This window comes from Lonchura striata, chromosome 1 (genome assembly GCF_046129695.1).
Source record: "Lonchura striata isolate bLonStr1 chromosome 1, bLonStr1.mat, whole genome shotgun sequence".
Taxonomy (NCBI): Eukaryota; Metazoa; Chordata; class Aves; order Passeriformes; family Estrildidae; genus Lonchura; species Lonchura striata.
The window spans coordinates 86,268,044-86,283,683 of NC_134603.1; the positions used below are offsets into that span (position 1 = coordinate 86,268,044).

A 15,640-nucleotide genomic window follows, 5' to 3' on the forward strand; every position below is an offset into this window, starting at 1 on the left:
CTTCAGTATTTCTGCATGCCTTTGGTTAAATGTGCTTTTCAATGTACATATACAAGTCTTTTGTCAGTGAGTCTTTTTATTGCTAGTCCACGACAAGCAAAGAGCTGTTCTCACATTCACACAGGTATGGTTTGAAAACTAGTTATTTTAAGTAATATGCTTTCAAGCATGAAACTGCAAAAGCATCACTTTTGCTTAAAAGATGAAGCCAGCAATGCAAAAAGGAAGGTTACTTCCTATTTTTCTTCTGACCATTCAAAAGGCAAAATTACAAGCCTTATTATGATTAGTTCTACCTGTAGGAGGAATGAGGATAATCTAGCACAGTGACCGGAAAAGCTCCCTGCTCTAGAACTCACTTGCTTGTGAAAATTATCTTAAGGAATAGGAATGCTTCTCCAGTCCATGTTCAAGTTGTGCTGTTGTTTTTTGACGTGTGTAGACAGGACTAAACTAATGCAGGAACATTTATTCTGCAGTTCATTACAGTATCCATGTTCAGTTACACTGGGCTACAACTGGCTGGTTGTCATCAACATGAATTTTTGATGTGCCTTTTGTTCTCTGTTCTGATCCTTGATATCCTTATGATAACTGTGTTACATAGAGGTGATAGAGGCACTCAGGCCTGGAGATATATCCAGAGCTGTTTCTCTGGATTTGAGTTGCCCTGAGCTTTTATAGGAACCACAGATATGAGGGAAAACTTCCTGTGAGCCAACACCATGGCCAAAGGCTGAACTCTTGACTTCTGGGCAACAAGAAGAGCAGTCCCACATCTGTCTTGGCTATCCATCCAATTAATTCCATTCAGGAAGTTCTGACTGAGAATATTTTGATTATTTAAAAGGTGACTGATGAAAAGCTAAAACTGATGGGAAATGTCAGTGCTTCCGCGTCATTATACAAGGTCGTTGCTGACTTGAGTCTGATAATTTCTGCAAGGATAGGTAGGTCTCAGTCAGCATATCTGTTTTGCTTTCAGTGTGCCCATCCTGGTTTATTCTGACTGAGGGAGCAAAGTTTGTGGTAATTTTTGTGCATATATAATAGGCAATTTGTGCAGTCGTAGTGCAGATATGGCTGGACTGTATCAAATTCAATGAAAAGGTTCCCAATTACTTCAGGGGACTTTGAATTACATCCTGACCCACCAAGTACTTTAATGTAGGCTTTATTTCACTATTTCAGGATCACTGCTATCACTGATACTGTTCAAGAAGATAAAGTTAAGTATGTGCATCATTTACAGGCTTTGCACTATTAAGCCCTCTGGTTTTCTCCCTTTTTCTGTTTTCTTCTGTGCATGCATATGTGCAGATAAACATTCTCTTTCCCTAAATATGAAAAATCCAAAATTTTCTAAGTATATCTCTTTCTCAATGAAGAAAGTGTACTTAAAATAAAGAATGCTAATTTATGCATAGCGAATAGGTCAATAAGATCCCAATAGAAAGTATCACACCTTTTTATGTAAAGAGAAATGTACTGTTTGGTGAGTAATTTTAGCCTTCAGTTTCCTCCCTACAGTCCTGTCTTAGGTCTGCTGTGCAGTCTGAAATGCACAGTCAGTGGTCATATCCACATTGGAAAGGCTACCTTTGATTCTGCATGCAGAGGGAACCATACTACATTTCAGATTACCTTGTGAAAAGTCTTTTACTCTGAATCAATGTTGATTTTTAACTTGTTTGAAATGTTCATTCTTATGTTGTGTAGCTTGAAAGGAGATTAAATGTGTTTTGCCTTCCAATTATTAGCTGAAAACATGGCTTTTTCTTTTTGTCTCTAATAATAATGACATTGTAGTAATATGCTTAGCTATCTTAAAATTTTCAGTTACTATAAAAACATGATATTTGCACTTATGGGAGTTGTCTACTCATTTTGTTTTCTACAATTATTTTTCTTGCAATTTAGCTTGCTTGGTCAAGTTAAGTTAGTTGAAATTTGAATGCTATTTCATGCCAGTACTACGCTCTGTGAGCTTTCAGTGAGTTTCTGGGTATAGTTCAATAATGCTGTGTTTATATTCTATGTTGCTCAGATTTAACTTCAAAAATTTGCATCTACACTTATTTTGGACAGATATGGTTAAATGAGTCTAGCTAGTCTAGCACTTAGGAAGTCACTGTCCCTCAAATGTCCATTGTGCTTCCATGCCAAAGACTGCTTCCACAGCAATGAAACCAGTTAAAGCATTGGGATACATATGTTTACACCATGGCATAAAGCCTACACACTTTCTTCTGCAGTCCAGAATGAGCCACCATACTAAAGCCATGCAGGGAGTAGCATATATTCACTTCTGCTTGTGCCCACTACCAAAAAGCTGGAAATTGTAATGTCTTGGATGACTACAATAGTTAACTGAGAAAGTATGTGTTGACTTTTCTTATCCTCTCTTCATTTAGTGTGTGTAATGTCCTAGTAAGCAGGTGTCATTAACTAAAACAATCACATTTTTAGCTAGTGGTGTCTGGTGTGTGTAATTAGTCCCACCCCCTGTTTGTGGTCAGAATCCAGAGCTGCTAATTTCCGTAGCAGACTGAAAGAAAATTAGTAGATAACATGTCTAAGAGTAGCAGGTAACTTCTGAGAATTTATGGATCTACAGATTCTATGCTATCTTTATGTACTGGAGGTTGTGAAGGTTGGATCAAATTTGCTTTGGATGGTGCCTTCTTTGAAGGTTTCTGTAAAGTCTTGGCTTGTTAAAGTTTTATTTTAGTGGTAATAAGGCCAGTTTAATGTTACTAGATGAAAGTGAGTCAGAAAGGCTTGAATAAAAAACACATAGAAATGACCAAATTTCAAAAGTCACTTATGGAGCTATTATTCACCTGGTTGTGTACCTATGTAGTATTCCTGGTAATTCCATATTCTGTGAATTATTGCAACACAATAAATTGCTCTTTTTGGAGCTGTGCCAATATGACTGTGCACTGGCATAATAAAGTTGTCATATGTTGCTCCTTAGATATCAAAGGAAAATTAAAATGTTTCATCAAGAGGCTTCAATAAATTCTTGATCTTACTGAACTGGCTCTTATTGATACATTGAAGGTGATGAGAGAATTCTTTTGAAATGTTATGATTAGTGAGGAAAATAATTTTTTAGAAGACAACTTCTCTGTCGCAGATCGCTGCTTGCATAAAGGAGATATTGAGGATAGTAAATTCCAAACAGTTTTGATTAAGAGATAATCTATTATTGCTCTCAGCTTGTCCCCTTTAGATTTAGAGTCTGATGAGGCTGGGTGGGAGGCAGACACCATGTCAGTCCTGTGGGATTTTTTCACTTTCTTTTCATTCATACCTCAGCACAAGTATGTAAGTAATCTTAGCAGGTGGGAGCGTTGGTGGACTGAATACTCATGTGACTCTTCTAAGCTGAAACTGGAAGGCAAATAACAAAGACCAGGCAATTTGTGCATCTGTCTCCCAGGCTGTCAGGAGATGATGCTGCCAGCAGCTTTATCCATAATGAGTTTCTGATAACTCTTCTACAAGGTGACACAAGATCTTGTTCCTTCTGGCTGCTGGTCCAGTTCTGTGTAGGAAAAAATTGCTGCCAAATGTCCAGCAAAAACTAACCAATCCACCCTATGCAGGGATCTTTGGGAAGGAGAATGGTGTCTTGGAAGTGACCAGTGGTAGGTCTACCTCATCTCTTGAACTACTTCGTGTATTCAGAGAAGACAAGACCAATGGTCATGGTCCACAGATAAAATGCTTCTTGGGGAACAGTTTGTGGGCAAGTAATACATGGTATTTTCTTGTGACAGGACCTTATAAAAAAGCATGTACTAAATTCTAGAAAGTCAGAGAACCTGGAAGAGATGAAACAGAGTAAGCTGTTGTGGTGTCAGTTAAATTCAGCTCATTCCAGTTGTTTCGAGTGTGGTCAAATAGATCAAACTCTGTTAAATTTCACCAACACATTTTGGAAAAGAAGAGTAAAAGGGCATTATATGGTGTAAGTACAAGAACATAATTTTCAGTCCATGTAGACAAACCTCAAATTGGCATACTTATTCCTCAGTAATGATGTATTTAGGAATTTGATATCTGTCATGTTTCAGAATTGCATGGAGCATTCTGATTTAAAATGCCTCATAATGCTGCTGCTTTTCCTTTCACCAGAGACCAGCAGAAACTGTAGATGAAGAAGAAAATGTAGAAGAGGAAAATGACAGGGGAGAGGAGGCATATGCAAGAGAATATCCAGAAGTGACTGGAGAGGAAAGTGGGGAAACTATTAAAGAAAGAATTGAAGTGGAAAAAAATGAAAATAAGTTAAATGAAAATTATGAAGATGAAGCAGGAGAAACACAGAATGTTGGCCAATCAGAGGAAAAGGAGCCTATCTATTTAAATGGCAAAAAACATGAAGGAAATGGTGAGGGAATGGAGCATTTGAACTACCAAAATGATCTTCAGCCTGAAGAAGATAGAAAAGAGGATTCTGGCAGTCAGAACCCGGTGAGTATTTATTCTTTCAAATTGTTTTTCTTATGTTATTGTTCCTCATTCATATCAGCCTTATGCTTTTCATCTGGTCTCTAATTAGTGAATTTCTGATAAAGTCCTGAAACCATTTATGAGACTTTCAGTTTGTGGAAAAGCTGTTTTTCATCTGTATAGATCAGTTACATCAGTAATTACATCATACGCCCTCCAACTGAGAGAGCAGATGTTTCTCACTATTTGATGAATTTGCATCTCTGATTTTTCTTAGTATGCTGAATTTTGGAAAAAAATATATTGCAGTATCCAGAAAAGCAGAATCATTATATATTTCTACACTACTTTGTCTATTAGGACAGAGCAGAAAGGCGTGTTCATGACACCAGTGCCTCATTATTTTGATGAACTGACTTTCACAAAAGTTGCATTTCATAAAGAGCTTTTGCCATCGCTTTGTGGAAGTTTTATCGCTTCTTCTTAGACATTTAAAAATACAGTGGATATGGACAAGATCCTTCAAAGCAAGGGGTTTTAGTCAGTTTAAAAGCAAATATCATGTTAATTTAGGATATATGGTAACATGCTGTTGGCTTACATGGAGGGATGCAACCCACCTAAATAAGGAGAATTCCCCTGACTGTCAGATGAACTGACCAGCTCACAGAATGAGGGAAAAAAAAATATTTTGTTTGATGGGGAGAATCCAGGCCTGGGAAGAGTGGGATTCATGAGTGTCAGAAGCAGAGCAAATTGCTGCACATTCCCTGCCTTGAGGCTGCTGAAAAACAGTCTCTTCCTCTGCTTCCTGTGACACTGGGAATGGTTTCTTGCACTTTGCAACTGGGCATTTTTTGTCCCTGTATGACACACAAAAATATTTTTCAATTGAAAGACCTGAGTAACATGACACTTTCTTGGGCTCTGAATTTATTTGGTGCTTCATATATTTGACTTTTTTTTTTTTTTTTTAGGTAAGTTGAAGTTTTTTGTGTAAATGGAGAAAGTGAGTGAGCATTCACTTTAAATGCATATGTGTGTAACTGGATGCTTGATGAAAGAACTGTAAGAGGGAACCTCTAATGCAAGTGCTTTCTACTTTGGAAGATATATAAGTGTAAAATAAATTAAAGTTTTAACATGATCACTCTTGGAAAACACTTTTTTCACATTAAGAATACCTTGTGGAAATTTTAATATGAGATGCTTAACGCTGTATTGAAATGAAGTGAAATCTTTGGTACCTGATGACGTTAACAGTGCCTGTCCTTTTTCCTGAGGTTGATCCCGGTCTTGAAAAAACATCCACAAGTCCAAGGGTGACAGTCACCAGCCCACAAGAAAGTGAAAAGAATGACCAGAGCAATGACTATGCAGCAGTTGCATAAAGAAGAAAATGTAATGGGCACAAAATGAAAAAAGAAAACACTTTAAATAAAGTGTTATCTTTTTGTGATTGGTAAGGAAGGTTGAGTACCCACGTAATGAGTCGTGAGATGATGATGCTCTATGGACTGATGAAAAAACAAGCTTTTTTATCTACTAGAAGAACATAGAATTATATTTACAGGGTGAGATTTTATGATAGGATTTGAGGGGGGAAATACAAGAATACTTCATAGTAGTATTAGAAGTAAATGAAATGTTCTGTGGTATCAGATAGTTAGCAGCAACAGAACAACTACGAAAACTATACTGTTCCAGGGAAAGGAAAAGAGACCCACCCAGATTCAATGTCAAAACTTCTTTGTCGATTTGTTAATGAAAAGAAACTATTTTTAACCTTTTAACTAGGATATGTGTAGTTTTTCCTCTAAAATTCCCCACAATAGGCATAATTTCCAGGTATAACATTAAAATATAACTAGAATATGTTCCTCACCTAGTGGATTTATGCTTACAGAAAATGGTTTAGTATAATGAGGGAGCAGTTCAACTTTACTAAATAGTCTATTTTCAGTATATTAATTAGAATTATTAGGTTTTGCATGCATATATAGCACTTATTTAGCACTATGAATACATGTGGATAGCTTGCAATACTGCAGCTTGTTTCCATTTAAAACTGAAAAATTTGTTGATTGTCCTGCACTGATGCACTAAATAGTGAATTACTGTCATCCTGAACAAAAAACAAAGGAAGAGTACATAGTAGATTAGTTTAAAATTTTGAATTTGAATGGATTTGTAATTCAGTCTAAGAGATGCTTGATTTATTAATGAAATTAAAAAAAGCCCACATGCCTGGATTCAGACTGATATTTCCACGAAACCATTGCTGTTGATGGAGATATTTTAATATGTGAGACTTCAGTATGAGCCCACCAAGCTTTCTGTAAAAGTCAGGAATAATTATTGCATTTATGAACCCTTTGCGTGGCCTTAATGGTTGGAAGTGTGTCATCATCCTCTTGAGCAAGCTGTCTCCTGATAGGCTGTGGCTTAATATGCATTAGTAAATAAGGCATTGATCCACAGTATTAGTTCTCTTAATGACATTGATTCCATTGCTCATATCATCTCTCTGTTAGTAATGGAAATAATTTGTAGTTCATAGAAATACAGCCCTGAGCATAATTTTATTAATTATACAAAAGAAATAGTGGGTTTCCTTATTGTTAATGCTAGTAAATTATTACTACAAAAAACTTAATGTCATTTTTGTTGATTTCAAGCCATTAAGACAAGAATTACATTTATGAACAAATTGAACTTGAAGCACTGTTTAAAGGAATGTGGAGAACCACTTGTCATAACTGAAACTCAAACAAACATCTTCCCTTTTTCTACTAGTTATTAAGTATATTTTTCCAATGTAGTAGAAATTTGTGGAGATCCTTCAGCATATTTCTTTGCTTTGGCAATGTAAGTATAAAAGACATGTTAAAAAATGCATGAACACAGTTAGAACAGTTTGCCCTGTGGCATCTCTGAATTGTCTGTGAAACCTTCTTGAAACCTTCGGTCTATGAAACCTGTAGCTTCTGTTGAGCTGTCTCACAAAGATCTGAGGGAATATTGCATTTGTGATCAGTTCAAAATAAGCTCCTAATTTAGCCAAGCTCTTCAGCAAAGTATGCATGCTTCCTTTTTTTTTTTTTTTTTTTTTTGTGATAGCAGTTAAGACTATGTTCAAATATATTTGATTTCTCTGGGATGTAAAAAGATATTTATGGTTAAGCAGAAGTAAAAACTGACCAACTCTTAAACCCCAACAACAACAACAAAAGCCTGAATCAGAATGGATAAAATAACTGTGGATGATAGTGAGGTAAAATGACACAGATGTCTTTATTGTTGGTTTCTATTTATAGCTTCTGAGTGCCAGCAGTTTCTGTCATTTCTTTCCTTTCCCCAAAAGTTTGGTTTTTTTCCATGCTTAAAAGACTTACAGATATCAATAAGAATAGTTGAAAGGATTAAATGAAATTCTAAAGAAATGTAATGTTATAATTTTCCTTCATAGGAACATGAAATTGCTGTGAGTGTTACTCAACTTTGAAAATGTTTCCCCCTCTGTTCTCTTTTAAGAAAGACAGGATATATTTTGTCAGAAAAACAAATCAGAGTGTTTGGAAATAGAGATATAACCATTTTATCATTTACCTTGCAACACTGACAACATGAATTTTGTATCACGTTCTTTTATTTAGGGAAACTAGTTTATGCCTAACAAATAATTCTAGTAGAAATGAAACAAGAATGATACAGGTGGTCTTGCTAGTAGTTTCTCTGTCATGATCTGCTGTGTGTGATGGCTTAACTCAGTTTTACCTGAGAAACACATTATTTTGTAAAGTTTATGTAATTTAATTTTATTAAGCTTATGTACAACAATTCTGAGGGTTTTTTTAAGAATTGCTTTCTTGTTTTGCTTTTATTTTTAAAAATAACTTGCTATTAAAGAGAACTAATACTGATACTCCTGTGTTTTCTTTCATATCAAGGCCTGTTTGATATTAAATCTGTCTTTGGGTTACTGACTTTATAAATTTGGTGATTTTGCAGCTGATAGGATTCTCCCATAACTAAAACTTTAAAAAAATCCCAACAAAACAAGAACAAACTGATTTGGTAGTTTTTCTATTGCAACTGTGAAAGAAAATATGTTGACAATTTAGCTGATACATAGTTATAAATGTAAGACTATTGGTGCAGTTAAACTTGCTCAGGGAGTTTTTTAATGTCACAATTCAGGTTAGGCCTGGGTTTTTGGTATGTGGGTACTGTTTAGGCAATACTCAGCAAATGATTTTCCTGGGAAAATTACCAAACTTCTACATGTCTCACTGCAGAAATTCCTTATTTCAGCAAAGCATTAAAGCATAGGTTCAAATCCCATAGGACTGCAGTTTTCAGTGAATTTTAACTAATGCTTTGGTGTCTTGACATGTCAGAGCCAAAACAAAGTTAATTTTTGGAAAAAAAATGGGTGAAAATAAGGAAAATATAATCCCCTCTCAGTCTCTATATAAAGTACAGTGAAACAAACCTGTGTGAAGGATAGAACAGTATGAGTATTCTGATTATTTGAAAATATAGAGAGAGGATTGTTGCTTGGGTATTTTGATTGATTACCCAGAATGTACATTAAAATAACCATTAGATAATAAATGTAAATACCAAATGAAGTATCTCCAGGAAGGGTGTGTTAATTAAGTAGTTGCAATCAGAATGATTGAATGGGATGCACTCAAGGATGTTTTGTTCTGGGTGTCTGACAGCCTTCAATCTAAGTTTTAATCAAAAGAAGTGCTGTGGACATGGCAATAGCCATCTGCTCTCTGTAGATTATTCTGTGTGTGCATGTTTGTATCCATCAACTCACAGATGTGTGTGAGTGCTGGAACATGAAGGCATTTGCTGTGTGCTCACACACACTGCACACATAACTCATGTGCATATTAATAGTTTAATTTTCTTACAATATTAGTGATGGAAAATATTATTGGTTGTAACTAAAATTTGCTATAATTATACAAAATGATATCATCTTATATACATCAAAACCTAGCAATAACCTTATAAAAAGGGGGATGTATTTTGTTATGTTGTGTGTACACTTCAGTGCTTTGCTGAACCAAGCTCAGAATTCTTGAAACTCTGAAGTAAAAAGGAAATACTGGCCTGGGAGCTACTGAAAGCTATGAGGGCAGTAAGGAAGTAGACAGGATTTGGAAAATTCAAGAAAGAAAGTACAAGTCTATAGTACAACACATAACACCAAAATATTGAAAGGTCTTGAGTATTAACCTGGTGAGTGGAAAAGTCCCCCAGCATTGCCAGATGGGGCTGTCAGAGAACATTGCTTGAGACTGCCCTGCAAGAACCAGACTGTGCTTAGAAAGCCACAGATGAGCCTCCTCCACCTGGCATCTACAGCCTGAGTGTGGCAGAGCTGGGACCCTCTGCCCTGCAAGGCAGGTTTTTCCTTCCAGCACTGCCAGCATGGATATGGTGGTGTTCCAGGTAGCTCCCAACCCTCTCCACCCCTTCAGAGACACTGCAGGACCTCACCTCCCTCCCTCACCCCTCCTACACCAGCTCACCCCACTGGCTGCACAGCCCTTTGCATCTGCCAGGCCCTCCACCAGCCTAGACCAAGGGATCTAGGCATGGAGGTGCCCCCATCCCTCCCTGCTGGTAGTGTGGCTGCTCCCTGGCCAGGCTCTGTGTATGGAAATCATGGAGTGCATGCCTCCTGCCAGCACTGCTCCATGCCTCCTGCTGTATCTAGTGGCTGTTGGCTCCCACAGACCACCTTCCAATGGGCATTGGTGTGGAGCTGAGGAGGGCACTGCCACATTGACTTCTCCCCAGTATGACTAGTGTCTGTCTTGCACAGGGAGCCTGGAGCTGGACACAGCTGAGGGGAAAGGTCACCTCCCTCCACCTGCTGCCAGAGCTTTGCCTACTGCAGGCCAGGGTTTTGTCACCTTTGCCCCAAGGGCACTTTGACGCCTTCAATTTGGGGCTCATCCTGGGGTCCTCCATGACCCAGGTGTTTGCATGGCTGCTTCAGAGCTGGCTGTGCCCCAGCATCTGTTGCTGCAAGGCTTTGTCCCTCCCTGGCGTTGGAGACTGAAATATTATAATTTGTGGCTTAAACATCTTTATGAATTACTTTTGCCTATTATAGCAAAATTATAAAAGCAGCAGAGAAGACCACCATACCCCGACTAAGGCCCTGCACTGCTCGTTAATGGAAATAAGATAAAGTGATTCAGTCTGGGCTGGGGGAAGAAGAATACATTCACAGAGGGATCAAGCTTGGCACCCTCGAGGTGGAGGCCTCAGCCCCAGGGCTATCAGCTGCCAGACTCAAACAGACCCTACACCAAAGGAGGGGGTGAGGAAAGGTTTTGTATGGTAAAAAAGCCTCTGGCCAGGGGCAGTGAGCACCCATCCTCTGCTGTGCAGAGCTCTGGGGCCCCTTGAACTCAGGAAAAGCCACATGAAGGACAGCAGAGGGGGTGTCGTGGCCCATCAGTCTCCAGATCCTACACCAGAGCACAGAAACATGACACGACAGATACACAGTGTTGTAAGGGACAGTGTCAAACTGGCTCCCTGCATGGGAGGTATGTGGGCATTCCCACCTGGCCCAAATGTAGATTAATCCATTGAATTCTATACTTTTCAGCAGCAGGAGGTGGGGAACCCTCATCACCAGATGGAGGGGAGCAACGAGTTGTTGGGACCCTTGGGAGGGTGATATGTTTCTACCTAATCCAAATCACTTTCTCTCTGTGTCATCCCAACCCTCTCCCCCATTTTCTATTCCTTTCTTTCTTTTTCTTTCTCTTTGCCTCTTTTACTGTTGTATTGTGTTTTCACATTCTATATAATGGTTTGTCCCTTTACCCCGCATTTTCCCCAGTGGTTGTACTCTTAAGTTTTCCTGCCTCTTCCCTCAGTGTCCATCACCCTAAAAGTGCCAAGTCATTCCCGTCCCCTCCCTGGTGCCTTGTCCATCACTCAGCTCCCCATCCCACTCCTCCAGAACCTTCTTCCTGGGGCATCAAGTGATTGGGTGAGGGCCAGGGGTCCCTCCCTTAAACCTTTCCCATTGGATTCTGTATTTGTCTGGTTCCCTATCTTCCTATTGTTTGGGGGTGATCCCTTCCCCCTGTTACATCCCCCTTTATAAGTTGTTGCATGAGCTAGTTCGGGGCACTATGCTGGTTGTATCCCCTGGAGTGCAGGATCCTCGGAGTCCTGTAAAAAACTCTGGACTGTTACCCCAAGGGAGAGTCTGCTCCTTCTTCCTCGGAATGTTGCCGTGTCTCTCCATATCAGGGCTGACTGCAGCAGCGCTCAGCCCTAGCCACTCCCCAAACCTCCTGAAGGCACAGGGGAGTGTGCCCCACAGCCAGCCATGCCAGAGCTGGTCGGGCAAAGCCAGGGGGCTTCAGGTGGGCATGGCGGCATTTTACTATTAAATTAAATATATCAACTTTTTTGGCACAACATCTAACTTCATTTGGTTTTAATCGAGTTATGGGGTATATTTCGAACCTTCTGGGGTTTGATCCATTTTATTCACAGAGACATTTTTTTCTTAAGCATGCTCCTCTGTGTTTAAACTGGTTTGTAATACCTTGGTGCAGTACTTGGCTCTTGCCCTGGTTGAGCTGCAGGCAGTTCCTGCCAGCCCCTTTCTTCAGGCCATCAAGGTCACCCTGCTTGGCAGCAAAGAACAGTTTGTCCTCGCCATTCGGAATAACGTGACTCCTTCCCCATAGTGGAGTACTGTGTTGAGACATTAAACAAAAGGTTTTATAAAGATCTAAGGAAAAGTACATTTCTTAAAACTCACTGCATTGCTTTCCAATCTTAGTTGAGGGCTATTCTTGTTTTCTTCTTTATCTCTATCAGAAACTAAAAAAATCCTGTTCAGATTTTAAGATTTTAAATATAAAACCATTTACATTTCCTTCTTCTCCAAGGCTGTTCAACACGGTAGAATGAAAAAGCATTTCTAGAAATGTATATTCCAATTTAAATGCTACACATGGAAAGAAAATTCCTGTCAAATGCTAAAACCACCACTGCCTCCCAGTATTATGCTATTTAATTTTAAGCAATTTTTTAAAAATGAGTTTATTTTTATAGATACTTGTCATTAAGAAATTACCTCACAATTTCCCTTTACTCTCTAGCTGAGCAAAACTTTCCTACAATGTGAGTATCCCAATGTCTGGAAACTGTCTGCTTGGGAACAGGTAAAATGGTGTGAGTCTTTGGGACTCCTGCTGGAGAAGATGGGAACAGCCAGCCCCAGGAGGGGAGAAATAAGCAGCCCAGCCTTCAGCTGAAGCAGTTTTGTGGATGAATTAATTGAATGTTGTAGAACCAAGGGACTCAACAAAATCAATGCTTGATAGGAGAAAATTCTTATTTTATTACCAAGTACTAAAGGGTTGGGTGGAACTTCAGGTTTGTGTTCACACAGGTGAGTGAATTCTCCCACTCTAGAGAGAAGAAAATGTGTTTAGACTTCAGTAATACATAGACTTTGCTCCTTTTATTATTTGGGAAGGACCTCTGATTTAACTAGAGATTTGAGTGATTTAAACTCCCCTGTCTCAGTGATGAAGTGGTGGTATCACAGATAACCAGTCACACTGCCACTGCACTTCGGGTACTCAGCTTGGTATCCTCACAGAGACATTGCCCTTGCCTCCTCTGCTGCCATGGGTTGTGGTTTCACCACTGTGTACAATCTCCTCATCCTTCGACTTCTCTGCTGCATTTGCTTCTTTCAGTTTGGTTTTAAGAAAAGATACTACTAAAAATAATGCCTGTATCACATTCTCCCTTATAAATTGTTGATTCAAGGCTAGCATCCTTAGAGTAACTTGAGCTTTACACCTTCCCATCATTCTCTTATTGTTCCCACTGAACCCCACAGAGTTAGCAAAAAACAGAAATTACCTTGGTGAGACAAGGGCTAGGATTTGCATTCACTATTTAAAAGTAGTCTCCTGCAGTGAAAGAGGCATGGGTAAAGACTATTTCTCCTTTTTGTGCAGCACAAGTCCTAGCTCAAGATGAGCAGAGTTCATAGTTCAAAGTACCCTGACGCTGTGACTGTATGTGGCTTATTCCAGGACAAGGAATGTAAGGTAGTTAGGCCTCTTGGGTGCCTCTGGCTGGGGACCTCACCCTCAGGCACATCTGATGCTTGCAGATGTGCCACTGTGCCCATCAGAAGCCCACCAGGCTTTGCCCGACCAGCCGGCACAGTGTTGGGGACACTTTCCTGTTCCTCCGGGAGGTTCAGGGACTGGCTAGAGCTGTCACCAGCCCTGGAACGGAGGAGATGCGGCAACATCCGTGGAGTAAAGAGGCAGGCTCTCAGTTGGGGTTATAATCCAAGGTTTATTTCAGAACTCCAGGGACCTCTGCACCTCAGGGGAACAGCCAACAAAGAGCCCGAGCAGAGCTGTACAACATATAAAGGGGGTTGTAAACAGGGAGAAGGGATCACCCACCAACCAATGGGGAAACCTGGGGCAGTGGAAGGTGGTAGGATGGACAGGTACAATATCCAATGGGGAAGCTTTATAGGTAGGGCCCCAGCCCTCGCCCAATCACTCGACACTGTGGGTGGAAGATTCTGGAAAGGTGGGATGGGGGGTTTGAGTGATGGACAAACACCAGGGAGGACATAGGGGAATGAGACAGCAGGTTTCGGGAAGGTTGACATTGAACTGGGAGGACATAACTTGGGGCAAGACTGTCGTGGGGAAAATAGGGGTACAGGGATAAACCATTACAGAACAGACCATAGAAACACGATACAGCACAAATGGTCCCAAGTGTGTGCAAAGGGAGGCAGACTTCTGTAGTTGTAGTAGCCTGTAGTAGCATCGTGCTTTCTCATGGGATTAGAGCCTTTCCCTGGAAGAACCTTCCCAAGTATAATTTTCTGTGGGGAAACTGAAGCAGAGGTTTTTTCTGCATAAAAGGAGTGGGTTGTTTGTTTGTTTGTTTTGGTGGGGGGGGGTGGGTAATTAATCTCAAAGACCTTAATATTGGTGTTAAGACTTTTTTCACTCACTAGCAACTCTCTACACTAGGAAGTTCTGCTGCTGTCCCACAGCAGGAGAACCCTGGTGCTGCAGAGGGTCCCTGAGCATGGCCTGGCTGGTGCATGCAGGAAGCAAATCATGGTTTGCTGACTGACCTAGTAGTGTTTGCCACTGCTCTCAGACAAATGCCTGCTCCTCTGGAAGCTTTCAGCAGGTAAAAAACCTCCACAAAACACTGCCTTATGAGGGCTCCTGTACCAAAAGAAGTGACACACGTGTCAATGGCTTATGTGTCCATGGGTCTCCATGTGGTGCTCCCAGCAGTTTTGTTTTTCTAATTGTTCAGCCCTGCACAGAAGCTGGGGGCCAGGGAGTCAGTGCTAGATTAGTTCCCTTCCACATGGGATGCAGATGCAGTCCTTGACACCTCTGTTCTCTGCACTTTGCTGTGAGTGTGCCTCAGTACAGGCCTGATGTGCACAGGAAACATGGCCAGCAGCCTCCTTACAGATCTGGAGATACTTTAGTGTACACTTTGAGTTTCTTCTAAACCAACACCTGTGTGATCCACAGCTGGGTGTTTTAAATGTAAGGACTCGATGGACTGGTCTGCACTAATCCTGGAGAGAGGTTTGGGACCTGCATTATGTATGCTTTCTTGTTGGCTTGCTCGCAGACATGAGGAAACTTGGCAACACACCAGAAAACTAGAGGCCAGAGCCTTCTCAACACAGATGCCATGAATACATCTGCAGAGACAAAACAATCTGGCTGTCAGGTCTGGAGTTGCTTCTGAGCTGGGGCCTTCAAGGTTTATGCCAGTGGTTCAGGCAGGTGAACTTCTGTGTGGTCTGGAGAATGTTTTCCCATCATACTTTTGGCTAAATGCATATGGTGCCTGAAGAGCAAGGAATTTAGTTCAGAAAGCCATGCTGAGGCACTCCCCAGAGGGCAGCCACTGCTGCTGGAGGGGCAGAGGAAGGGCAGAGGACTCAGATAATGCTCCGTGTCAGGGCAAAAATCTGTCTACCTCTCATGTAAGACCTGTGGTCAAACACAGGACACATTTAAACCAACAAACTCAATTTATCACTTTCTAGTTACTTGATCACCTGGAGGTCAGAGCAAACTCCTTG

At 40.4% G+C, this 15,640-nt stretch overlaps 1 protein-coding gene across 1 annotated transcript in view; it reads left to right on the forward strand.

The window, feature by feature from the left end:
* DCDC2 (doublecortin domain containing 2) overlaps positions 1–7,267 on the forward strand; it is a 53,197-nt gene extending 45,930 nt beyond the window's left edge. Inside the window, exons 9-10 of the mRNA XM_021553362.3 lie at positions 4,147–4,485; positions 5,748–7,267. Of these exons, the coding sequence (XP_021409037.1) occupies positions 4,147–4,485; positions 5,748–5,855 (447 nt within the window). The 3' untranslated portion in view covers positions 5,856–7,267. The remainder of the gene's footprint in view (positions 1–4,146; positions 4,486–5,747) is intronic.
* The last annotated feature ends 8,373 nt before the right edge of the window (positions 7,268–15,640 follow it).